The sequence below is a fragment of the Cyprinus carpio genome, chromosome A23, assembly GCF_018340385.1.
Source record: "Cyprinus carpio isolate SPL01 chromosome A23, ASM1834038v1, whole genome shotgun sequence".
In the NCBI taxonomy this organism is placed as follows: Eukaryota; Metazoa; Chordata; class Actinopteri; order Cypriniformes; family Cyprinidae; genus Cyprinus; species Cyprinus carpio.
Genome location: NC_056594.1, coordinates 15,487,574 through 15,513,507, shown reverse-complemented (window position 1 = coordinate 15,513,507; position 25,934 = coordinate 15,487,574). Strand labels below are relative to the sequence as shown.

The 25,934-nt window shown below is 38.2% G+C and overlaps 1 protein-coding gene across 11 annotated transcripts in view; it reads left to right on the top strand.

Annotated features, from left to right (window-relative positions):
- Nucleotides 1–25,934, top strand: part of LOC109088860 (calmodulin-binding transcription activator 1-like) — a 342,437-nt gene that overhangs the window by 259,001 nt on the left and 57,502 nt on the right. For all 11 annotated transcript variants that reach the window (XM_042713383.1, XM_042713382.1, XM_042713385.1 and 8 more), the window contains one exon: nt 23,156–23,227. In XM_042713383.1, the coding sequence (XP_042569317.1) occupies nt 23,156–23,227 (72 nt within the window). The remainder of the gene's footprint in view (nt 1–23,155; nt 23,228–25,934) is intronic.

The window sequence follows — 25,934 nt, the reverse complement described above, 5'->3', positions numbered from 1 at the left end:
ACAATTACCTCCCCTCCCACCATCAGATAAATAAGTGCTTCCTCCTAATAAGCTCCTACTATAGGGAACTAATGGCTCCCTCTTGCTCTTTTAATTTCTTTCATACCTTAACATGAGAAATTCATTATGTATCATCAGTAAACAGCAGTTTAAGATGCTGGCTGCACCATTGTCAGCTAATTGGCTCATTAAGAGTAACATTAAGAGGGAGAGAGGCTGTCGACAGGCCCTGCAGGACCCAGTCGATGCACCTTGTGCATGAAGCATTGATCTCCACTGAGCGTCGCCCAACCTGATTAAAGCTCAATAAAGCCTTTCGGCTGCTCTACAATGTACAGAACAGCACCCATCTGCCCCAGAGACCAACCTGAATTGGAGTCGCTCCACTTCTTCTCGCCCTGCCCCCCCCCCCGCCCTTTTTAGGTCCTGGGAACAGCTCCTCTGAAGGTTCTGCTTTGATTGTGGGGCTAAATGGGCCGGTGAAGAGATCAATATGGAGTAGAAGCAGTGTATAAGACACAAAGCATAAGCATGGTTGAGAATGGTTATAAGAACAGAAAGCTTAGCTTGCTCGCGATACAGAATGCGATGTATATAACTTCAGTACACAGTGTCGGATAACTAATGTTAAACAAGGACCATCTCTGCTACTGGAGAGTGACAGAGCACTTCAGAAATGCAGCCTGAAATATTCAAAAGAATCAAAAGAATCAACAATAAGTTCAGAGTTGCAAAGCTTAGAACTTGGACAGTGGAGGAGGTACAAAGCACAAAAGTTTTTATGGGTATATGTGTGTGGAATGTGTTTTTGTTTTTGCATACGCTCTTCTTTGCTTTTTTTGTCGCTGTCTGCCTGTCTGAACATCAATATCACATAGACGACAGAAATTATTCAGAAATTGCTGGTAATTTTTTCTAAATATTACAAAGAAACAGCAAGTACATTGAATTAATCAAGATGTTTTGAAGTAGAAAAACACTTTGTTTAATTTACTACTTTTGAAAAATAATTTTTACAGTGTTAGCATGGTTTTTCATTTTTACAGTACTTAGTAAAGTTTGTTTTGCTTTCTCTTTTTTATTATTATTTTTTATATTACTATTTCGAGTTTAATTTAATTTTATTTCAGTTTTACATTGTTCAGTTTTAGTTTTCATTTATTTTATGTTTGTTTTTTGTTAACAATAATAACACTTCTATATGTATTCAGATATAGATAGATATTGATAGATATAGATAGATTTTTTTTTTCAAATATGGAAATTAATATACTGAACCTCTCTGTAGTACATATTTACTTAATTGTATTCCGCTTAACATATTCCGCTGTAGAGATGCATCAGCATAGACTTCCACCATCATAAATCCCACCCATACTCATACAAATATACACAGACCCATAAAAAGCCTTAAACAAACTCATTGAGCATCAGCAAAGGTGGAGGCTTGGCTCGATGTGCTAAACACACAATAAAGGAACCTTTTTGGCTTAGGAGAAGTCTGATGTTATCCAAAAGAATGTGGAGAGCTTTTCTGTGGGAATGGATGATCGTTATTCATTCAGCTGTTGGATGCATCTGAATTTCATTGAGAATTGCTGCTATGGTCCTTTTTATAATTCGGGTTGTGTTAGATTTTGAGGATACAGGTTGTCATTAACTGGCTTATCTCCATCCGTCAGCTCTCCTCTTCTCTATCTCTCTCGCAAGGCAAACACCTGTTCCATCTTTTCTCCTTCCCTTGCTCAGCTGAGCTCACCTCTGGCTGGCACCCCCTGATCTGATTGAGACCTGGAGCAGGTGCTGCCTGGAGATAGAGAAGACTGAGATCAGGCCTTACAGTCCAGTAACTACAGCACTGATCATCTCTGCATCTGCAGATGTTGCTCATTCTCACACACATGTATCTACGCACAGAAGCTGATACGCACATAAAACAGTGAGAATCACAGGGTGGAGTGTGTACTTTCAGCTTTGACTGTGTTTAAAATACACACAAATGTTCAAACACAGTTCTTTCAACGTCTGCTGTGCTTTGATGTTCACTCAAGGTCAGCAGGCCAGTAAGCTATGGAAGAGCTGCATGATGGTAAGTAAGAAAGTTATTATGGTAACGTTGAAGTGAATTATTAATATTTTTCATACAGATATATCATACAGATATGTTGTTGTTGTTAACAATCACATTCTATTACTTTTAATTAATCACTTTAAAATATTGCCTTGCTTTATTATTGTTATTTTTACTTATTTATTTTCAAATAATGCAAGAATGTTAATGAAAGCAAAACATATTAGTATATTTTACTTTTATTTGCAAAAGACCCAAATATGCTTAGTGTGGCCACCAGCCAGTAGAGCTGAAACAATTATAAATAATGGGCTTATATACTGCCATTTTACCAAAGCAAATTTTTAAAAATAATAGTAGCATTTAAAAAAAAAAACTATTTTATTCTATTTAAGTTGTTAATCAAAATTAATAAAATTAAGTATGCTTTTATTGTATTTTTGTCAGTAATGTAATAGCATTAAATCCCAAAATTAAATGGAATGGAATGAAATTGTAATATTATTAAATATTATCACCTCAGTGGTTTTCAGGTGGCCTAAATCTGGATTCATTGCTTCCCACTTCAGCCCAGTGTTTTGTTTTCACCCACTCCCAGGTGCTTTTAGAAGTGTTAAGCATCATTATCTTACTAAAAGACCCATGACCTCTGACAGAGACAGTTTTCTGATGCTGGCTTCACCATTAACCGCGGAAAGGCTTTAGTAATCTGATTTCTTAATTCCATGCACAGATTCAAGGACCAAATAAGATGAACATACACTCAATGACCCCACAGGCACTTCCAAGATGTCACTTATTTACGAGCCATTTTCCATTCTCTTCATTCTGGTTCCCTTCTTCTTAAGTTTCCACTCCTCTGATAGCCCCCTCGGTCCTCCAGTCGTCCGTGGTGCAGGAGGATGGGGGATTAACGGATCAGTTCCCAATTTCCCCTCAGCCAGCTCGCCCATAATCACATCATTTTACACCTGACAAGAGGGATAAATTCCATTAGCTTTTATTAGCAGTAATTATCCCCAGGTCTAACCCCATGCTGTCCCTAGCCCTTTACCCACTTCTCCTCTCTCTCCCTTTTTCCTTTTATTCCTTTTTGTGCTTCTCATTTCTCTTGCTTTTTTTTTTTTTTTTTTTCTCGGAATCTATGCTCGTCCACTGTACCGCTCGCCCTACTGTTCTGGTTGGCTTCACCATGGCTTTTAATTAACACCCTCAGTCACAGTCAAGCAGGCTGCTTCCTTGAGCCCTCTGCTCACAGGGCATCCCACACCAGTATCTTACACACACATACACACACACCGTGGGCGAAGGGATGAGATGGGTCACACATTAAATGAGGAGCCGCTGGCTTGTGAAGCATGTTTCAGTGGGTGCTATCATGCGAGTCCTCTTCTTCTCCCTCTCGCTCTCTCTCTTCCCTGTTGGCTGTTTTTCAGTAGGAGTCAGAGCAGTGGCTTTATTGGTCGTTATGTATGGAGAGAGTGATCAGGGTTTGCAGGTGCTGAGAGCTGCAGCAGTTGTGTGTGTGTGTGTCTCAGGGCTGATTCATGCTGTCGTCCTCGTGAACACATCTGATGTAATTACACAATTATTCCCACTTGCCCACCTGTGGTAGGTAAGCTATACGACTCATACTTTGTTTCCCAACAAACACACCCATGCTGTTTTGGTGTTTACGATAATGTCTTACCCTGCCTTTTCACTGATTTTAAGCATGCTTATTTCTTCTGCCCCATTCTCATAGGTTGTTGTTTTGTGGTTTAGCTGGTTATTTGTAGGCAGTGCATCTTTTTACATAAATATACTTCAGATGATCACAAGGTCAAAAAGCTTATTTTCTACAATGGACATCTGTGGAATTTATATGTTTTAAAATATGTTTTATATGGATTTTCCAGCTATAAATATGTTGTGTATGTTTTCCATATAGGCTGTGAATGTGTATCAGTAGTTGGGATTTTTCAGTGATTCTTTATGGAGGTTAAATAGTTGGGCCAGTAGGTGGCATGAAGTTGATTTTTTTGAATGCGTCATTGAATTTTTGATTGATGAAAATGATTCTTTCAGGAAGTATGATTTTTTTTGGATTTAAAATGAGTCATTTAATCATTAAATTAATTGATTTCTTCCAAATAAATGAATAATTCAGAAATGAGTGAGTCTTTTGATTGTTTTTATGAATGGCTTGTTGAATATTTCAGTTTAATGATTTGTTTATAAATGTGACTGTCTGAGAGCCATTTAGTCATTCACTCTGTTTCATAAAATTAAAAAAACAAAACAAAAATAAAACATGCATAAATAAAATAATTATTCAGGAATGATACTTCTAGGTGTATTGTTGCAACTTTTCTACTGTGGATTTGTTTAGAAATATTTGCATTGGCAGAGGAAAGCCAGACAAAGTGATTGACAATATTGCGTCTAAAATATAAGTTACTCAGTTGTAACTTACTGTCCCAATCAAGAATGCCTTATTGATTATCTGAAATATTAGAACACTTGTTTGCATAATATTGCTTAATATCACAATATATATATATATATATATATATATATATATATATATATATATATATATATATATATATATATATATATATATATATATATATATATATTTGTCCTTATGAAATTGTCATTTTGTTAAACTTTGTAGTTGGTGTTTTTGTTCTTGGATATTAGCAACAAACATAGCATGTCATTGTGTTACTCTCAGTCTTATATACATTCTAGTCTCCAACCCATGGTAGAACTACACATGTTACAGAAGCATAAAGATGACTTGTCATGATTTTGTTCCTTGCATATATTCATTTAGGTTGTTTAATGTGAGGAATTATTCACACAGATTCACCACATGGATTTCTGGAGAAATTAACTTTAGATTTAGATTAATGTCTGATGGTAAATTTCCACTGAGGTACAAGTTAGAAGAACTAACAAAATTGCAATTCCTTATAAAATTATCGGCTACTGGCCAATATCATTTTATTTGCTCACCAAAGCACATAATAGCTTATTCATTTTTGACCCTGAATACATTCTAATTAGTAGCTGAAAGCAAAATAAAATATATCCAAATATTTAATAAACAAACAAGCAAAAGGCATGGGGGATTTGTAGAATTTACTGACTCTACAATTATGCAGAGATCTGCTAAGCTTTTGTGTGATTCATTCTTTCTTTAGATTTTTCCTGCAAGAGCAAGAGTTTTTCATCAGCTTATATTAAGGAATAAAGAATAAATAAATAACTAAACACCATATTACATCAGTCTCAGACAAGGTCTGACTGATCATTGTTTTTTTTGTTTTGTTTTTTTTTTTTACATAAAACAAACTGGCAAGATTCCCCTTTCTAGTCAAATATTTTCATGAAAAACCAGAAAGAAAGAAACAGGTCTTCACATTTGTTCTTCACTTCACATTGTTTTGTTTTTTTTTTTTTTGTTTTTTTTTGGTTTTTTTTTTTTTTTGTTTTGTTTTGTTTTGTTTTGTTTTGTTTTGTTTTGTTTTGGCGGGCTCCGTCTTTTTTGTTGTATTTGCTATTCTGCTGGGCTTGCAATTTCATTTACATGCCGTCTTAGTAATGTCAGCGCTCAATGCACTCCCCCTAGACCGTCAACTGCCTACATAAATCTCGCACTTCAATTAGACTTTACAGAGGGCACAAACAGAGCAGAGCTGCAGAAGTATCATGCAGGAGATGGTCATTTTGCCATGAGGTGGCATTTTAGGCAGGCATTTGCTAGGACAGACTCCACCATGAAATAGGCCCCCTGCGTAGCATTAGAAAAGTAAAGAGGATCTCACCGACTGAGAGAGGTGGTTTTCGGACGGACATGGAGATGGATATGCACACATGCTTCTCAGTGGCCCCTGAAGTCGTTGTGACTGTCATGGCAGGATATCTAAACAAACTTTCCTCAGTAATGAGCTAGGGGGCACAGCAGGCCCCAAACGGAATCAGTAGGAAAGGGCCATTCAAGCTGTACTCATCATACTGTCACTCAGTAACAACAGCATGAAACCAAAGGGTCCCTGGCACTCACGACAGCCTATCTACTGATCGTGCACATGTGTTTGTGTATATATGTGTGTGTGTGTGTCAGAGCAAAAGGACGGCTAATTAGATTCAGTGGTGGGTGGATGCTAATGACGGCGGAGCGCTCTATCCCGCTGGGACTGATATGGAACAGCGCATTACACTGATGGGAAAACGATCTTTCTCTCTCTCTTTGTCTCGCGTTCTTCCCTCCACTTACACTCCCATCCGTATACTCGCACTCCTCCTCCTTTTAGTTCTTCGTCTGTGTTTGGGGACTCATTAGAAAACACCACAAAGCGATATCCACTTCACCTTGTTAATTAATCAGCTACGTCATGTTGCTAGTATAAAACTGAGCTCCTAATAGGACACTACTTGTTGCAGCCATTCCAGGCTTCCGGATTGGTTCTGCACTAATGTGACTTCACCTTCCCTGACTGGATCTACCACAAATGAGACAAAATGGTAATTAGTCAGAAGCCAACAGTTGTTTAATTAATACATCAGGCGAGATGAGTTGCTTCATGCCAGAGATGTTAGCATGGTACATTTTGTTCTTTGATGCAGCTCTCGGCGTCAGCTCGTATCTGCTGTCTGATTTCAATGACCTGTTCAGTGGTCATTAGCTGAAACCCCCATCTCTGTGGACGCAGTCACAGCCAGGGTCATCTTGCCCCATTCTCCCCACTAGACAGGCGGAGAGAGAAGCAGAAGCTAATCTCTCTCCAGAGGGCATTGCATGTAAATGGGCTGGAATGGCCACGCATACAGATGCCTTCCAGGCGGCGGCTGCAGCTCCGGCTCCCTGAGACACAGAAACAGTAAATTGGCACAGGATGGCTATGGGTGATGTGTGTGTATTGCTCCATACGGCGCATGGGACATTATTTACAGCCTCTGGAGGCCTATGACTTGCCAACATCAGGCCAGCTTAGAGAGGACGGATATGGAAAATGTTTTGCTAGCTGTGTTGATGAAGACACTTTGTTTTGTTCTCTCTTATATAGATGCAGTATACTGTAACTTGACCTTGTGTTCTGGCCAGTACTCATATGACCATTGTTTCAGCTCATAAAGTCATAAGTCTATACTACTTACTATGTTTAAAAAAAGAAGTTATAAATACATTTTAAAAATAAAATTAATACTTAATTTATATACTACAAGTGAGTTTAGGCAATACTATAACAATAATATAAAGAATTTGAAAAAATATAAAGTTTTGTCATTATTTTTGATTGGCAAAAAAAGTTGTGAGCTTCCCCTTGACTTGTCTGTACTGTTCACAGAGACTGTGGCATTACAGAGATTGTTTTGTGTTTCATCTTTTTCAGTGGTATCTTTTAGTTAGTTCAGACATTTTATTCAACATTCCAAATATTTGCATAATTTGTTGAGAAATTAATAGGGAAGCACCAATTACGTGCTCCTGTACTCGTACTCATAATAATGCCCCGATACCAAAAGCCAATACCACACAGCGTGTGAATAGAGCTGTGTCCACAAAAAGAAACACAGACAACAGAACAACAAAGAGTATAATGGAGTTATTAAAGATTAAGGAAGTCTATGAAGTACATGTAAGTAATAAATATAATGCTAAAAATTCAATAAACACGTCTGTGTAGCGGATGTGTGTGAGCTGATAAGCAGAGCTCGCTTAGTGGATTGAGCACGTGGCGGCACAGATGCGCGAGCTTGTCAAATGAATAAAGACATCACTGGAAAGTTGTACAGAACAAAAATAATAATAATAATAATAATAATAATAATAATATGAATCATGTAAGTTGGCTTCATTTAGCAAACAGACATTTCCTTCAGTTATTTCCACACTTAATTTACCTGTTAAAATGTATTGTATAAGCTTTTGTACTACAATAACTAGAATAGATTTGAACAAAGAAATAAAGTGTTGCTACGCACAGGCCGTATTGTTTGCAAATACAAAAATAGTACCAAAACTGAAAGTATCCGTATTGGACTGAAAAGTGGTATTGGTGCATCCCTAGAAATTAATAAAAATCATCATTCAATCTAAAGAAATATGATGTAAACGTGCAAACAGTATTTATCCAAGTTTGCGCACTTTTGGACTAAAAACTGCACTGGATGTTGTTTGGCAAAGCCGGTGATCACAAATAAACCAGAGCAGAAGCAACTAAATATGCAAGTCTCGTTACTCTGTTCAAAATATCAATAACTATCGTTTGATTTTACATGTTGATTTTGCACTCCTGACAGATATATTTTTTTACTGTAACTTTAAAAGAACTGGAGTCCTAAATCCTTCTATTGATACATTATGTCATTATGATACATTTGTCAAGATTAAATATGAATGTCACAGTGAATGTAAACAACAGTCTGGGGCCTTTGTCAATCTTTGCATCTAAAGTGGTTGAAATCTGGTCTTCAAAGAGAAATGCTTGTGGGTACGCACATACATTTTGCCAGGATAGATCATAGCTGGACTCCCTCTTGTGGTCAGGAAGAGTCACAGACACACTCATTAATTTCTAATGCAAGTTGCTCCAGCCTTCCTTGTCATTGGGTATGAGTGTTTTTGTTTGTATTATAGTATTTGTTTTGCTTTGACTTTTAGCAGACCATTAGCCATTGGTGGGGGCCACCAATTGGTGTGGGGTCGTCATTGTTTTGACAGATTTAGTTACAGAAGCACCGAGATCAATTATTCAGCAGAGCCATGCATGGTTGCAGGATTAATGGTGCGTGTGGCGTATAAATCAAGCAGCAGTCTTGAACCACTTCAGGAGAGAGGAAACAGGAATAACGCTTGTGGAAAAGGCATTAGCGTCCACATTCATTCTCCGAGCGAGCATTCCTAACCTTGAGACGGCACAAGAGCCACAGACAGTCAGCGTGCTACCAGTCACAAATAAAGCCTGTCGTTTTCCAACGAAGCAAAGCTCTGATAACTAACACCTGCATTCTGTCACATTAGATCATCTGAACTGCGGGAAGTGCACTGAAGGACGGAGGCATCATATCACTCATGAACAAGGATAAAATGGGGCGGCCCATATCTGTAATTGGGGAAAGTAAACTGTTGAGGGGATTGAGCTCCAGAGATACTGAATGTCACATAACTCACCCCTCCACTCCACCTCTTCTCTGTACCTCTGCTTCCTGTCTCTCGAACACCCTCTTTCAATCACCCAACTTTGCTACTGTCTTTCTTACATCTTTTATCGATGTCTGAATGTCATTGAATTTCAGTTGTCACTGTGGTGGTCGATGGAATGCAAAAAAATAAAAATAAAAAAATCAAACAGAGTCAAGATGAAGCTCACACTACACCAAATTATAGCTTCTATGAAATGGACATTCATTTAAAGCTTTGAAAATCCATTAAAATAAAATCTTGAGGTTAGCAAAATATTTATTCATTTGTTTTGTTTTTATTTTAATTTATTATATTTTTCAAAATTCATGTTTCAAATCCAGTGTCTTGTGCATAGGCCTGACTAAAACTGCATGTTGAGGTTCCTTCTATTTGTTATGATGTGTTCTTTTCATTTATATATTTTATGTTTTAGATTATTTATTTATTTATTTAAAAATCCATGTTCAAATCCATTTTCTAATGCATAGGCCTGACTAGATGTTGAAGTTCTTTTTATTCATTTAATTTTATGTTTTGTATATTTTATATATTATTTTAATTGTTTTTTTTTTTATTATATTTTTAAAATTCATTTTCAAATACAGTATTTTGTCCATATGTCTGACTACATCTGGATGTTATGGGTTCTTTTTTATTGTTTATACAAGGATGTTCTATAGGATATTTGTTTTCAGTACAGCTGAAGGCAAGTGTAGATGTTGAAAAGTGGGAAAAGGGCATTAAACTTTTAGAGTGTTTAAATTCTTGATTGACTGAATTCCCCGAGAACCCAGTAAAAAAGCTGAAAAGTATTTTGCTTCATCCAAACCACAGAAGCTATGGACAGTTATACATGATCCATACAATATGGCCAGGCCGGAGTAGTGTATGTCATGAGAAGAGGGTAGCCTTGATTGTAAGTAAGTAAGACAGAGACTCAGGCTGTATAGTTGGGAAGACAGAAGGGGCTGCTGCCCAGGGCATATAAACACAGGTTCAAGCAACCAGTCTCTGTGAACTGCGAGAGAGGGTACAGGCTCTGGTCCAGAACAGATGCACCACCAAGTCAGCTCACAAAACATCTCATAATAAGTCAGCCAGACATGGGCCTCAGAAATGAAGTGTCACTTCTCATTCTCCTTGCCTTCTATCTTACACTAGCTCCTTTAGCTTTTGTCTCTCCTTTGTCTCCCACTCTGTTTCTCATAACACAGTGTCCTTGTATCTGGGCTCCACTGTCCGTGTGTGTGTGTGTGTGTGTGTGTGTGTGTGTGTGTGTATGACACAGTGTCCTTGTTTGTGTGTGTGTTTGGGAGTGTGTGTGTGTGTGTGTGTAGTTTTCAGATACAGGATCCTTCTCAAAAAGCACAAGATCACAAACACTTCAAGTCTTTTAAATTGTTAATACTGGATGATTTTGGCATACAGCGCATGAAAAACCCAAAATTCCTATCCAAAAAATTAGCATAATCATGAAAAGGTTTCTGCTAAAGCTGCGCTATCAACCTAAATCATTGAAGCATACTAATTAAAACTCTAAAGTCTGTTCTGTTAAACACCTGCAGATTCCTGAGGCTTTTAAAAACTCCCATCGCTGGTTCATTATCAAACCGCAATGGGTAAGAGTTAACCCAGAAAGGCCATCATCTGTAGAATAATAACCAAGATTTAGTGACCGGAACCCTGAGGAAGATTGTGGAGAAAGGACCGGATTTCTGCGGAAGCCACTTTAGTTAGTGATAGTTTGGGAGTAGCTGTTGTTGTTTGGGAGTAGTTTTTTCTAAGCATGTGTTCTGGTAAAGCATGTATTTGTTAGTTTTTTAGTTGTTGATTTATTTATTGTTTTGGGTGATAGTTTGGGAGTAGCTTGTTCTAGTTCTGACAAAGCATGTATTTAAACACATCAAGTGCCACAGGCTGATTGCCTCCAATTTGCAAAAGGAACAAGTATGAGTAAATGATAATTATTTTGTCTTTTATTGGTCGGGATGATGATAATTATTTTAAATTATTATTATAGTGTCATTATTAGGAATATTTTCATTTTATTTAAAAATATAAATTCTGTTAACATTAAAGATTTAGTCACCACATTATTATTTTTTGTAGAACTGTCTTCTGCAGCTTGTGCACCACAATTTTTGATTAATTGCACAGATTCTTATTTGGATTGAGATCAGGCTCATTCACCTTTTTGTTCTTGAGTTGCTTCAGTGTTAATTTGGCTTGTGTTTTGGGAGTAAATGTGGACATGTTGCTCGGGTTCGTCAGGCCTGTATCTGTGCTGCTAGTTAATTTTGGACTGATCACTCTGTCTGTCACTCTGCGATAATATCAAGCTGTCCCAAACTGTTCCAAGCCATCTGGATCCTGACTTTCCATCATGCTCCAAAATATAGTGGCTCCTCTCTGGCGCATTGGAGCTCAGAGCAAGTGTGATATGAAAAAAAATGTACAAATGTACATATGTGTTGGCATTATAACATTTTACATTCATATTTTTATTTATTTATGTATGCATGAATTGGTATAATTTTATATAATCAAAAAAATACCAAAAAAATATAGTCCCAATGCTGTTTATTTGTTGTCTAAGCTGGAAAATAAACATAACAAATTTAATGTCAGAAAGCATGTAGACTAGTGTTTGCCACTCTGGTATGTGTATAGAGGAGCGTACCTCCAGTTCCAGAGCAGGAAATGCGGTTTGGCCTGTACTGACCTCACTTGACCCCTTCGCCCCAACCTCCCCATCCCGTCACACCTCCGCCGCCTCCAGCCTGCATTTGCGCAAGGAAGATTAAGCTGCTCTGACGAAGCCGTGTTTACAAATATACAGGCAGAGGAACAGGGCAAGCGACGCTGAGGAGGAATAGAATACAAATTGCTTTTTTTATCTCTCTCAGGGCCTGGGCTTGAGAAAATGCATTTTGCGATTGGTGTTCCTCTGCATGTGAAGGATAAAGCCTCTGCTCTGTGTTTGGGTGCTGGTTAGCATTCATGCTCTCTCTCTCTCTCTCTCTCCCTCTCACTGTACCTCCTGTTCTCTTTCTCCCCTACTTTTCTCCTCCTTCATCTCAGGGTCTGATTTTCTGGCCGTTTCGCTGGTAATCAAGTAGTCTCTACGCTCTCCTCTGATGTCTCGCTGACTCTGTCTCTCTCTCTTTTCTCTCTTTTTTGAAGAGACTCTTTATGATTAACAGTCTCTGTGAGCGGGCTGTCTGTTTGTGCGGGAGCCGGCAGAAATGAAGAGAGCATATACATCAAGCTGGGAGATCTATAACTGTGTGCTAATCACTCCTAACACAATTATGCAGAGATACAGATTCTTCCTGGTTTATACAATCACACTCCAAGCAAATGCTGTGGAACTGGCTGGAATAGTCCACCCAAAAATAAAAATTCTGTCATCAGGAATTCACCTACATGTCATTCCAAACCTGATTGATTTTCTGTTTTCTGTGGGGCACAAAATAAAGATATTTTGAAGAATGTTGGTAACTAATCAGTTTTGGTTGTCATTGACTTGAAACTGAGAAAAACACCACGAGACATTTCAGAAAATATCTTCTTTTAACATAAAAAATGTTGCCATGAATACATATGACTTTCTTTTAACAGATGAGTGACAGATGTTTAGCTCCAAAAATAACAAGTACCATTATAGTCCATAGTCCATACGACTCGTGCTGTATTCCAAGTGTTCTGAATACGTTAACTTTCTAATTACTCGTGACAAAAAATTATTATAGTTTCTAAGGGTTAATCACTTTTATTTGAAAACTCAAAATGAATTATTTTATGTAACATTGTTTTATGTTTGAAAATATACTTAAAAATGCTTTTGGTTAATATTTTGTAAAACCACCTTGTGTAACATCGCTGTAACCATACATATATATTCAAACATATTCAAATTTCCCCACTATTAAATCTGGCATTTTGTATTTGGCACTAATTTATCATATCATATGGCTTTGGAAGATTTGAAATATAGCACAGAAGACATGATCTACGTTTTTGGTCCTTTTATTGTGTTTTTTCGTTTTCATTTCCAATCACTTTCATTGTATGGAAAAAAACAACCACTAAAACATTTCCTTTAGTATTCTAAAGAATAAGGAAAGTCATATGGATGCGGGTGAACTATTCTTTTAAGATTCTTGTAGCGTTGGGTTAAACGGTTTAACCCACTTTCCATATTTTGACACAGTCGAGTCATTGTGTTTGTCTGCTCAGCGTTTGTTGTGAGCATTTGAAGCTGTTCAAAAAGCATGAGAACAGTTTCCCCAGGGAGCAAAGCTTTGTGCATAAATATTTAGCACAAATGGAAATAAAACAAAGCGCCACATGTTCTGCAATGCTATTCATGCAAACCAGCCTCTGATTCACATTCAGAAGTCTAATATTACTGCATTGTGTTTACGAATCACTTGCCCTCTCTGGTCTTGAATGCTGATAGATCCAGAAACTTATCATGCTGAAAAACATCAGCTGTTTTCAGATAACCCCTGACATTTGACCCCCACAGAAGGTACTGACTGTCTTTTTGCCTTTCTTTTAACTTCCATAATGAAACTCAGAATTCCATTAATAATGGGCTGCTATGGCTGATGGAGACACAGATTCATTATTCAGCATGCCGGTAGGGTTCGGACTGCCACGGGCAGGGATCAGGAGGAGGTAGAGGAGAGAATGGGATCTCAGACAGGGTGAGGGTGTGAATGGAGAAAGAGGAGAGACAATTCCATACTTCAAAGTTTTTTTCAGTGGGTTGAAGGGGAATTATCTCTCAATACCTGTGATATTTTTGACAAGGAATGGCATGCCAAAGCAGAGATAAACTCTCTTCAAAGCTTTCAGGAAAGTTTCTGTAATTGTTAGATTATACACCAACAATCCGTCCCTTCAGGCAGCTAATCTCTCGTTTAAACTTTCTATCCTTTTGACTCCAACATGTAAGAGCCTCTCCTCAATTTGGAGGATCTACCATCCTTCGTTGACGCAAATAACCGAACTCTGTGGAGTCCCAAAGGCCCGCGTTCTTTGTGTTAGCAGCTCATGCATCACCAGCCCTCTCTGACAGAGAGAAATATGCCATTTATTTTAGTTTCAACCTGATAGGGGAAGACACAGAGCAGAAGAACAAGGGGAAAAAAACTGGTTCTTTGTGAATCATGATTCTGTCCACAGAATTCTGTCCAGGCTTCAGGACCGAAGTCACTTTGTCAGACAGTAGGACATAATGGGCTATTACGGTACCCTTACATTGTGACACGGAGAGACTCTTAGTAATGATGGCTCTATACGCTCTGAGCCTGCTCAGGCTGAAGGCTGATTGGGTTTTCGATGTGTAAAAGCCCTTTTAGACAGCGTATGTTCTTTTTGTCTGGATACCACCTTCACCTTCTGTCTGCTAATGATGTAATAGATCAGCAATCAACAGTCACTATCTCTCTTTACCTATCTTGTGCACAAGTAGGTAAGCAGTCAGTATCCTTGGATTAACCTGAAGTAAAGTGTTTTAGTCATAGACACAGTGGTGGTAGTTCATGGATCAACTTTAGGGTTTAGATTGCTCAACCTTGCAGTCACCTAGAAAACTAAAGGTTTAAAAGGAATAGATCACTGCCATTTAAAAATCTTCTCCTCTGCTGATTTTAAATCTCACAGTCTCTTTCTGTTTACACTGTTTAACCACTTATCCACAGCGCATATACACATACTTCACACATACGTTGCCATTGTCCTTGATGAGCCGAGAGCACTGGGTTGTTCAGTATTCCACAGATGCTCGTCATGTGTGAGAGTATGCCAGGGTTTTAGTGTGTAGAGGAGCAGAGGAACATGAGGCCTTTGCCACCCCACCATCCCATTACCTCAGCCTGCTGGGGCAGGGCTTTAACCTTGGCAGGCAGGCTGGAGGAGAAAGGGTAATTCTAACCTTTAAAACCTGCTGATTAAAGCTAGTTTTGTGGAATTCGATTCCACTTAATGCCTTTGGCCCTGAGCCCAGAGGCCTAGCATTAACATCAACAGACACTGTGTCTTCTGCCTGAGACACATGCACGCACACACACACACACACACACACACACACATTTGTTGTACTGTCACGGGCATGAGTGTGGGTGGTACGCACACTATTGCTCCTGCTTATCTCTTTTTCTCTCTCTCTCCCTCCGTGCAGTGATATTGGACAGTCTTAGTTGTACAATATTTCCTCTGTGTTATTGTTGTGTTTGTGATATTGATGTATGGCTGTTTTCACTGGTCCAGCTTGAGTAATTAATTCCCCCTTTCTGGGTCTATGTATAAACAGTTTTTGTTGATTTACAATGTGCAAGGTATTTTTAGAAGCCAAATTACCATAAGGCTTTCTTTTTTGTGCAAGCAGTTTTGTTGAGTGACGATCATGGTCTCCTTACCTTCATTTATTTTAACACAGCTGAAGTTTCAAATGCAGTGGCAGAGGTGTTGTAGGATTGAAGATGGCTAAATTCAATGAGATGATTCTGCTTACTAGAGATGATACTGCTAATTTCATACTAGTACATGATACTAGCAGGACTGTGCCCCATTCAGAATTGAATAGAGAATTCTTTCATTTAAATTCAGTTCAGTTTAGCCCCTAAATTGGTAACAAATTTGAATTGAGGTAGCAGACATTTCTTTATATTTCTTTTTATAATTATTCTAAATAATTTACTCACCCTCATGTTGATTCAAACCTCCATGACTTATTTTCTTTTGTGTTTCAAATAAGAAAACAGTTTTGGGAAGATACAAAGGATGAGTAAATGATGACAGAATTTAAATGTATTACTTTAATGAAGTAACATAAAATTTATATACTGTAACTACAGGGTTTGTCAAAACAAAATTTGAATGATGGCTTGAAAAAAAAACTGTCTGGTGTAAATAAATGTTAAAGTTGTTCTTGGGAAATTCTTGGGGGGAGAAAAGGTTTTATGTGACAGATAAGATAGAAATGTCAACTATAGATTAGAGATGCACAGATACTGAATTTCTATACCGATAACTGATTATTCAGAATGATATCTCCTGATACCGATGCCGATACGATCGTTTTATTTTCTTAAGGAAAGAAATCTCTCTTAACTGATGCTGTAAACTACACAGGGAACCCTGTCATTTGGCACATTACTATAATATTAAAGGTTAAAATTAGCAACAGAGCTATTATATTCAACTGTTATTTATTTTCAGATATTATAATTACACACAAATAAACATTTTTATATCTGTTTACAACTCATTTGCACACATCTTCATAAATACCTGTTTTTTTGCAAAATTTGTTTTAATGCATGTTTTATTCTGAGTTAAATATATAATTTTTAGTGTTGTTTTTTATCTTTATTGTGGTTTTTTAGCTGTATATTGATTTGTTGAGGTAAATGCCACGTTAAGTGACATACTGTTCACAATCTGTTTTATTTACATCTTCCGCAGTTGAAACACTGATTGAGTGATTACATAAGACATGATACATTTTGGTCAACTAAACTGTATCTTTCAACATACCTTTTGATGCTCATTCATGTTTATTTTGCACTATAACTTAATAAAGTGGAAGAGACTTGCGCTCCGTGCTGCTGCTTGAACTGAGGTGATAAAAGAATCTGTAACGTCACATTTTTGCAACTAAAGTCCATTCATAGATGATTCAGTGATGTCATCATCCAGTTCAGCTTTCTTCCAATAGTGACTGTACAATCAGTCAGTCAAGCATCCCCAACTAAGCAAGCCAAAAAGTTAAAAGCATCAAAATGGTCAGTGGGACATGGCCTTATATACATAAAAATAAAGGCCACAATGTATTGTCTTAACATAAAGAAATTTTCTGTATTGATTTTTTTCTTTTTTCTGGTGTTTTACACATGCTTTGAATTCCGTATTGTATTGTGTTGTGTTGTGTTTAAGGGTTAAAGGAAATGTCTGTAAACTTAACAGGTAATGTCCTGACACTAACTTTTCCATTTTTCAATGCATTTTTTCTGAAAATATAGAGCTTTCTGCACACAGAGGTGCATACATTTTATCAGTGTGAAAGGGAAATAGGATGTGATTGGCTATTGCAGTCTTAGTCGTAGTGACAGCTTGTTACTGCTTTAACTACCCATTTGGGTTCATTAGACCTGTTCTCCCCTGAAAGAGGCTAAATAACTTGCAGAAGGACAGGAGACATATTTGTGTCTTTTCCACAGGCTCAATCCACAGCCCTTAGGCAAGTCTGTATGCCTGATTGATAATACAGAACATGATCTTCTTAATGAAATGGTGACTCTGCAGTATATCTGATGGCACAAGATTTCATAACCAGGACATACTTGTGAGGGTTTGCATGTCATGTACGCACATAGTTATCCTGATCTGTTCAGTATTGCTGAAAGAAGAGTAAGGAATGACAAATCTACATGTTCAAGTGATTGGTAATAGATTTGTCTTGATTATCTAGAAGGTCTCGGCTCACTATATCACTCTATGAGGTAATTCATCAAGTTGTCGCCAGTGCGCTTTCAAATTGTATGATTGAGTATTCCCAACTGGATTCACTGTCTGATAAATTATTCCTTGTGTAGCGAGTGCTAAGACAAAACTCTATCAAGGTTAGCGTGGGATTCGGTATAGCTGCTATACCAGACTAGACAAATACTCTGCAGTGTCTGGTTTCCCTCAGAGGCCTCAATCAAGGTAGGCACAATATTTAATTTGACACAAATGAAAATGAGGCTGTGAGGTATAGAGTCTGAGTCTGTTTAATAAGGCAAGACGCTACAGGCAAAATGTTGCCAGTATTTTCTAATTTATTAAGTGATATAAAGAGATTTCTGAAATCCACAATGTAAAAAAACTTCAACTCTAATGTCAACAGAATAAAACACAAGTTTTGAACCTGGTTTTATCCAATTCTCACATTTCTGTTCTGGAAATGTATGAAAATTAGTTTAAATTTCATTAGATAATGCCTAATTATCGTATTTAAACATAACATTTCAGAAAACTAAACAATTGTATTAATGTACTGTGATTAATCATTGCGAGAAAGTATTGCGATTTCTATTAGTTAAAAGGTTTACCCCATTTACCTGTATTATCTTGCTTAGATTGCACTATTGAATACTGTGCAATGTATTGAATGAAATGTATGTCTGTTCCTCACAGCCTCATTTTCATTCGGATCACATTAAACAGCATCTACCCTGATAAGATTCATTGTGAGCATCTAGTATCATGACCACTCACATTGTCACATCATAAAACAACAAATTGGTACCATACTTAAGATGCCATGGTCTGATTAAGTGTGCCTTCACACATCATTATGGCCTAATGAGAGAGTCTCACATCTTTGGTAGGTTGGACACCTTGCCTTCATACCTGCCTGGCTGCCTTGATTGATGGCTTGGCATAACACCTGCTATGACGACTTGCACAATTAACGTGTCCTAATCACAGCTCCACTGTCTAACCATGAAACATCTGACTAAAGTGTTCATCCACTCTGTTGACCATTACTGACCCCTAGCAGAGCACATGGACCCTAGTCTTACACTAAAATGGCAGGTATTATAAGAAATCACCATATGCAATCTGATTAAATTCTGCTTGGAAAATTAGTCATTTTAAGAAGGTTCCAGTTTGATAGAGTGAGGTTTGAGGAGAAGCTAATCACTGGGTCTTCCCAAGTTTGCACGTCATTGGCATTTATGTTCAGTTTGAGACATATTTTATCAAAATAATCGTATTACTATTGAACAGAGAAAAATTCCGATCACAGTGTTTATGCACATTTTCCAACCTGGTCAATTCATCTCAGGTGATCCAGTGAAGGTTACTTCAGCATTTGTTATTTTTTAAAAACTATATGGAGAAAAACTCAATTAAGCAACTTGACATAGACTGACTCTACTATTTTTTATCCCAAATGGCCCATTTCCTAACAAAATCTCATCTATGGTCTGTTTTAGTAATTTGTAGTCTTGCTGTTGTTTCAAATGATGAGTTAAGTCAGACTGAGAAATGGAGAGAAGTCCTGCATGATTGTGGGAACATAATTATGCCTTAATTGCTTGCCATTTGATGTGCTGTCATTTGTCACAGCCCACAGACAGCAAATAATGGCTTCTGTCATTGTCAGTTTGTCACATTGCCACGCAGCCTTGAGAGAGAATCAGCAAAGAGCTGAATGATATTTGTCCTGAATTACTGATAAGCTAGTCTGCGTTAGAATTTTACAGTTTTCTCATTTTCTTGGTTGTGTGTATTATATCAAATGTTTTGGGAGGACACGAAATGGTCAGCCTACCTGTTCCTGGTTAGTTTGTGTGTAAACGTATTTTATAATTTGCATATATGCTCTGTTCAGAAACCAGAAGACCGATAAACAAAGGCTGCCTGGGCTAATATATTTACTTTCCAGTCCACTCAGTGGGAAGAAGAGTATATATTCTTATATTACAAAAATGTAACAAAAATATAATGGACCTGACGAATAGTTTCAAACATATTTGTATTTTTTGCTTCTAGTATCACGTCATTAGCTTAGCAAAATGCTAACAGCAAAATCTATTCAAGAGTCAGGCTTTCCTGTTTTGCATGGCACAAAAAGTTGTTGCCACTCTAAATTGCTTCGAATCATTCACATTTGAAGTTCACTGTCAGAAAGCAGCTGCCAATGTAGGCAACAGGCAGCTCACTAGATTTTGTAACAAAGCTATATTGTTGTGTATGTGTGTAAACTCTGACAGTGTGCAAACTGCATGTGTGTAGCCAATGGACGGTGTACATTGATTCTCGTATCAGCTCTGACAGCTGCTACAGTCTGACATGGCTCAGGTGTCTTGTTTATGCCTGCTGAATACTTTGTATTTCTTAAACTGAGTAAAAAGAAGCTGCCTGGGGCTAATTTATTCACTCTCCAGTCCGCACAGTGGGATATACAGTAAGGAACCGCGCACACTGTCAGTACTGTGGAACAGACGCTCGTAGCGCCTGGTACATATAGCAGACATCCACATACAGACATTATCTGTCAAATGGAGATAGACAAATGTGTTCTCGTGCATTTGGATTATGTGGTGGATTGTGTTCTTGTGTGGGAAATTATTTGTGTTAATGTGTTTTTTGAAATGAAGAGGCACTGCTTCCCTTGCAAACTCTGAGAAACTGCCCCTGGTAGAAAGCTTTAAAGAGATCTCTTCTGTCTGTCTGCCCCTCTCTGATTAGCAGAGGAATAAGATGGAACCTGTGAGAGACTCTGGACCTCAATGCTCTGCTGACTATAGTGTTTGTTTGCTCATGTGTGTCTGAGTGCATTGACACGGCTCTTCTGTCTGTCTGCCGCACTGTTTGTGTGCATTGACACGGCGGTGATAGAAAGAAAGAGATAGACTTGGCTGAATGTTCTATATGGAATACTGTCTTACTACTAAATTAATCCTATGGAGTGCACTGTAAATAATGCATTTGGACCTCCTACAGTACATGATTTCTACATTGCATGTTTAATTCAGCAATTTACTGTTATTGTCACAAAAATAAAAATGTTGTTAGCATTTGAAATATATGCACTACTGACTAAATGCACTATTTGAAATATATGCACTTTTCACACTACCATTCAAAAGTCTGGGGTTGGTAAGAAGTTTTAATGTTTTTGAAAGAAGTCTCTCATGATGATTTATTTAATAAAAAAATACAATAAAAAAAGAAATATTGTGGAATATTTTAAAATTTTTACTAAACAACAAATAGCTGTTGTGTATTATGATATATTTTAAAATGTAATTTATTCCTGTGATGGCAAAGGTGAATTTTCAGCAGCCATTACTCCAGACGATCCTTCAGAAATCATTCTAATATGCTGATTTTGCTTATTATTATCAGTTGCCCTGATCATAATTTTCCTGACCCCAAACTTTTGAATGGTAATATATCTTAACTCTTCACAATCAGATCAAATTATAAGTCATTAAAAAGATGTAAAAATTGTGGCTGATATTAACCTGTTTATAGTTCATTCATCACACAGTGGGAGGTTAATTGGAAGATTTGCTTTTTGGGATACACTAGGGTGACCAAACGTGCCATTTTCCCAGGACACATGCTGGCCAGGATTTCTATATTGCCTAAAATATCCAGGTTTTGGCTTTGGTTTCCTATCTTCATACTTAATGAAGGTAATGATCGCTTGACCAATAACATGCAGACATTGTACGTAATCGACCAGTCCTGGTGCTTGAAAAGGTGGGATCTACAGAGACTGGTCAAAGCGATGCAAATACGTATACATATTAGTGTTCGACTTGAAGCAGCACTGAGCATACCGATTGGTGTATGACATCAAAGTACTGTGAGAGTGATTCAAAAGCACAAGAAGCCGGCTGCTCTCTAGAGCTCTCATGGTACCTTGTCATACAACAATTGGTCTGCGCAGCGCAAACAAAGCCAAAATGTGGATATTTTAGGCAATATAGAAATCCTGGCCAGGACGTGTCCTGGGAAAATGGCACGTTTGGTCACCCTAGGATACACTGTTCTGTGCAGATGCTCTGTGTATACTGCTCCTTTTGGTAAATGTCGTAGGTCATCCAGGGATTCTGTGCATATAGAAAATTGGAACACTGTGAAAAGTATACACTGGGTAATAGACATCCATATTAATGGTCAGTATGGACCCATAGAATGTAGTATATTGATGTTAAAACCTTGAGTATATATACTATATGCTACAAAACTCTTTTTTATGCTTAATCAAAAACAGTTATACTATGTATAAAATATGGTTTTGTAGAAACAATCTTGCTGACCAGAGGAGAGTGAGTTTCTCCCGGTTGAGATTTATTTGCTCTCAAGGTTTGATCGTCCTCTCATCTATACCAAGTAAGGAATTGTCAAGGCTCTGATCTTTTGTAGAGCTTGTAGAGCTCTTTTGAAATTATATAGTGAAGAGTGCTGTAGAAGAGCTACCTGTACCTTGAATTGAACTATACAGCAGTTTTCATTTGCACACTTTGTAATTTTACCTTTGGTTTAGTCTCAAACAGCCAACAATGAACAGAATTCCTATTCCATATTAGCTTGTCATTGCACTATAATGGTGCCCTTAACCTCCCTTAGAACTTTAAAAAAATCCATTATTTCATAGTGCATGGTGTGTTTGTGTGTGTATCTGCAGGCATGTGTACATGTGTGCATACATCCATGCAAGTGTGTGTGTGTGTGTGTGTGTGTGTGTGTGTGTGTGTGTGTGTGTGTGTGTGTGTGTGTGTGTGTGTGTGTGTGTGTGTGTGTGTGTGTGTGTGTGTGTGTGTGTGTGTGTGTGTGTGTGCGCACCAAGACTGCTTTGTTTTCCAATTCTCCACAGGTAAATAAATATTCCCTGTGTGAATCGTAGAGGAGCCGTAACCATAGAAATGGATATTTGATTTATTCCAGAAAGAGCCAAGCTCTTTGGCTTGAGTGCTTGCAAACAATATGTTTTGGTGTGAAAGCTGGCACCCAGCAGCACAGCATTACAGATGTCTTCTCAAAATCACATGACCCATTCCAGCTCTGGCAGACCTCTTGAGTGTCCTGGTCATTCCCTAGCCACATGGGCCAGTGTCGCTCCTCAACCTGTACTGGTCATGTATGCCAGCAATTCTGCTGTTCATTTCTGTATTTTTGACTCTTTTGTATAAATTCTAAATTAATTTGTTGTTGTTGTTGTTGTATTTAGAGTAGATATGTTGAAGTGTCTGTTAAAGTAATTCATTTTTTATTCAAGTCTAACACTGTCAGAGAGATGGACCCTAATAACCCCTGCCATAACCTTGTTTTTCAGACTTAGCCATTGTGTTCTCTACTAACCATGTGTTTGTGTGTGTTTCTTTCCCTAGTGTCTGTACGGCTGTTATGTCCACTCTTCCATCATCCCCACCTTCCACCGCAGGTGCTACTGGCTTTTACAGGTAAGACTGCCAGAGACTTGGACACCTGTTGGGAACTCAGTTACCTATTGTTATTTTCCTAAAGCCATAATATTTTTTGCCCCTCTTTTTCCCCTTTTTGTTTGGAGCTAAGCAGCACACCTTCAAGTGTAATTCTGTTGTAATGGAGACAGGCAGGGAGATTAAACATAACCCCTCAGCCCGCTGGAGCCTGAGCTCACCGACTGATCAAAGCTAACCTCGAAACTACAGCCCATCACAGGCAGAGGTCCAGGGAGGAAATGCATGCAGATGAAGCCTTCAAAAGAGCACAGACAATAGTTATTCATGCTTTTAGGACATATGCTTAGGAATGGACTCAGAAGTGACAACAACCATCAATCATGAAACACAACAATTGCATAGCTTTTTTCAATCTAAAAGCATTTCACACTGATCAGAAAGCTATTTGATTCAGCAATCTGAATTAGTATCACATTTTTAATAAAAAATAAATAAATAACAAGCACAAACAATATGGGTCAAATCACTAGCTGACGTTTAACAGGTGTTTGCGTAGATCTCAAACCCTAAGCATGAAAAAATAGCAATAGTAAGGCTTGACTTAGCAGTCACTAATTAATGATAAATATGCTGTTTATTGTCTAGGGTTCACTGTGATACAAAAGTGTTCTTAATTGGAAGAACATTAGTAATTCAGCAGCATTTTGTTTACTACAGGCTTTGAAAAGAGGAAAGTGAAAACTTGTGAAGCAACATTTCCATCTTCACAGAAATATTATTCTCAGTCTGTCCAATGTTGAGCTGACACATGTTCTGCTTCACTGCTGCTTCATGTGCTCAATTTCTGTGTCCAAGATAAAGCAGGATGTTCCAGCATGACTTATTGTCTTATACATATGATATCAGTCTCCAGGGCCTGGCGGCACCCTCACTGTGTCCCATTAGTCTCAGCTTCAGACGGACCGCCCAGTGCCCATTCTCTGACTGTCTGATACATATTGCATAAAAATCTCATCAGTTTTGATCTTTTGAGCATTAAATATATGTTTAAATATGAAACAAAGATGCTAATGTGCACCAGACTTTTTGTGGTTTTGTCAGAATTCTGTTTATGCAACACAAAGGTTACATGGCCACTAAGAATACACATAACCCAATCCAAGCACAGTCAAGCCTCAAACAATGACACAAAACTACATTTTCAGGCAATGTGATCACAGAGAGGGGGTGAAAGAAGGGGAAAACATAGAGAGCAAAGAGACTGCAAGTGTGGCTGTCTTTTTATCCAGTCCAGATCTTCTTTATTGAGAAAAGTCTCAGTAATAAGACAGGGGAGGAGAGGAGGTAATGAGAAAAGAAGCCTGTGAGGAATTTTGCTACTCCTTCCCTCTAAAAAGCTTTTCCCTCAAATAGTGCCTCATTCTTCCAGGCGTGTCTCTGTGGTATTACGCAGCTCTGCTCTTCTCGCTCTGCATAACGGCAGAGATCTGCTGAGGGGACTTATTATCGCCACTTACCCAGAATGCACTGCACCTCCTTGGCCCTTCTGAAAAGTTTTCAGTCACACAGAATAGACTGTCTGGGAGTGGGAATGACTGTTTAGAGATTCGAGGTGTTAAGGGCATATTATCTCTCACACACACAGCACATAAACACACACTCCCTCTGTGACTGTCCCGGTCCTGCACTTGATTGATTTATTGGGTTTATGTGTGTTTATGTTGTTTAGTACTAATCGAATGTAATTCCTCAGCTCTCCTTCTTCATCTAATCCTACATTACAGGGCTGAGGTGTGGCAGCCGGGGACACAGACCCGGATATCATTATTATATTAATATGGCTGAATGTGAGGCCATGCTTCATTTGTCTTCCAGCCTGGCAGATCTTTAGAAAGTGGTCAATAAGCTTTGCTGAGACCTCTTTATAGTGCAAAAGGAGAGCTGTGCTACTGTATGTTGGCGAATGATATGACGCATAAAACAGAATAGGGTCCAGATTAATCAAGAAACTGGCAGCAAACCTGCAACCGCCTCCACCCCCATGTCTCTCTCTCTCTCTCTGTTTACCTCTCTCCCCGTTTCTGTCTTCCTTCTTCCCTCCTGAGCCTTCTCCCCATGATTGATGGCAAGGTATGGCTTCTCCATTGAGGATCCGGATGAGTTGGACCTTGTATTTCAGTATTCATCTCCCTGTCCCACTTCGCATACATGCTCATTAAAATAAACAAAGCATGCTCATATAGAAGGAGAGATGGATGCTCTCTTTTTCTCTTCACGATCTGTCTTACACACTGCCTGTCAGACCCACTAAATTTGGCATAGAGTGCTGGTGTGTCAGGAGCTGGCTGTGATGCTGAAAACTTGTTAAACTGTGATCAGTTATTCAGGTGCTCCAAAAGAAGTGCACTTTACAGACTTGCTTATATTTCAAAGCTTCATAACATCCTTTGAAATCTCACTGTTACCAAAATGTCGACCTTGGCATGCATGCATCGTGCTTTAAAGATCAATATAACATTTCCCTTTTCTGACCCATCTGATGAGTTGAACCCCCTCACCTCGTCATCTTCTTTTTATTTGTTTGTGGCCGCTAGGCTGGTGTAAATTAGCCTGAGGCGTGAGGCAGACTCTTCCTTTTTGTCTGGACAGACACTGCTCTGCATTTATTTATTCATAGCCGGTTGTTTGTGTAGTCACACCAAATGTGTGCTCGGCACGCCTCTGG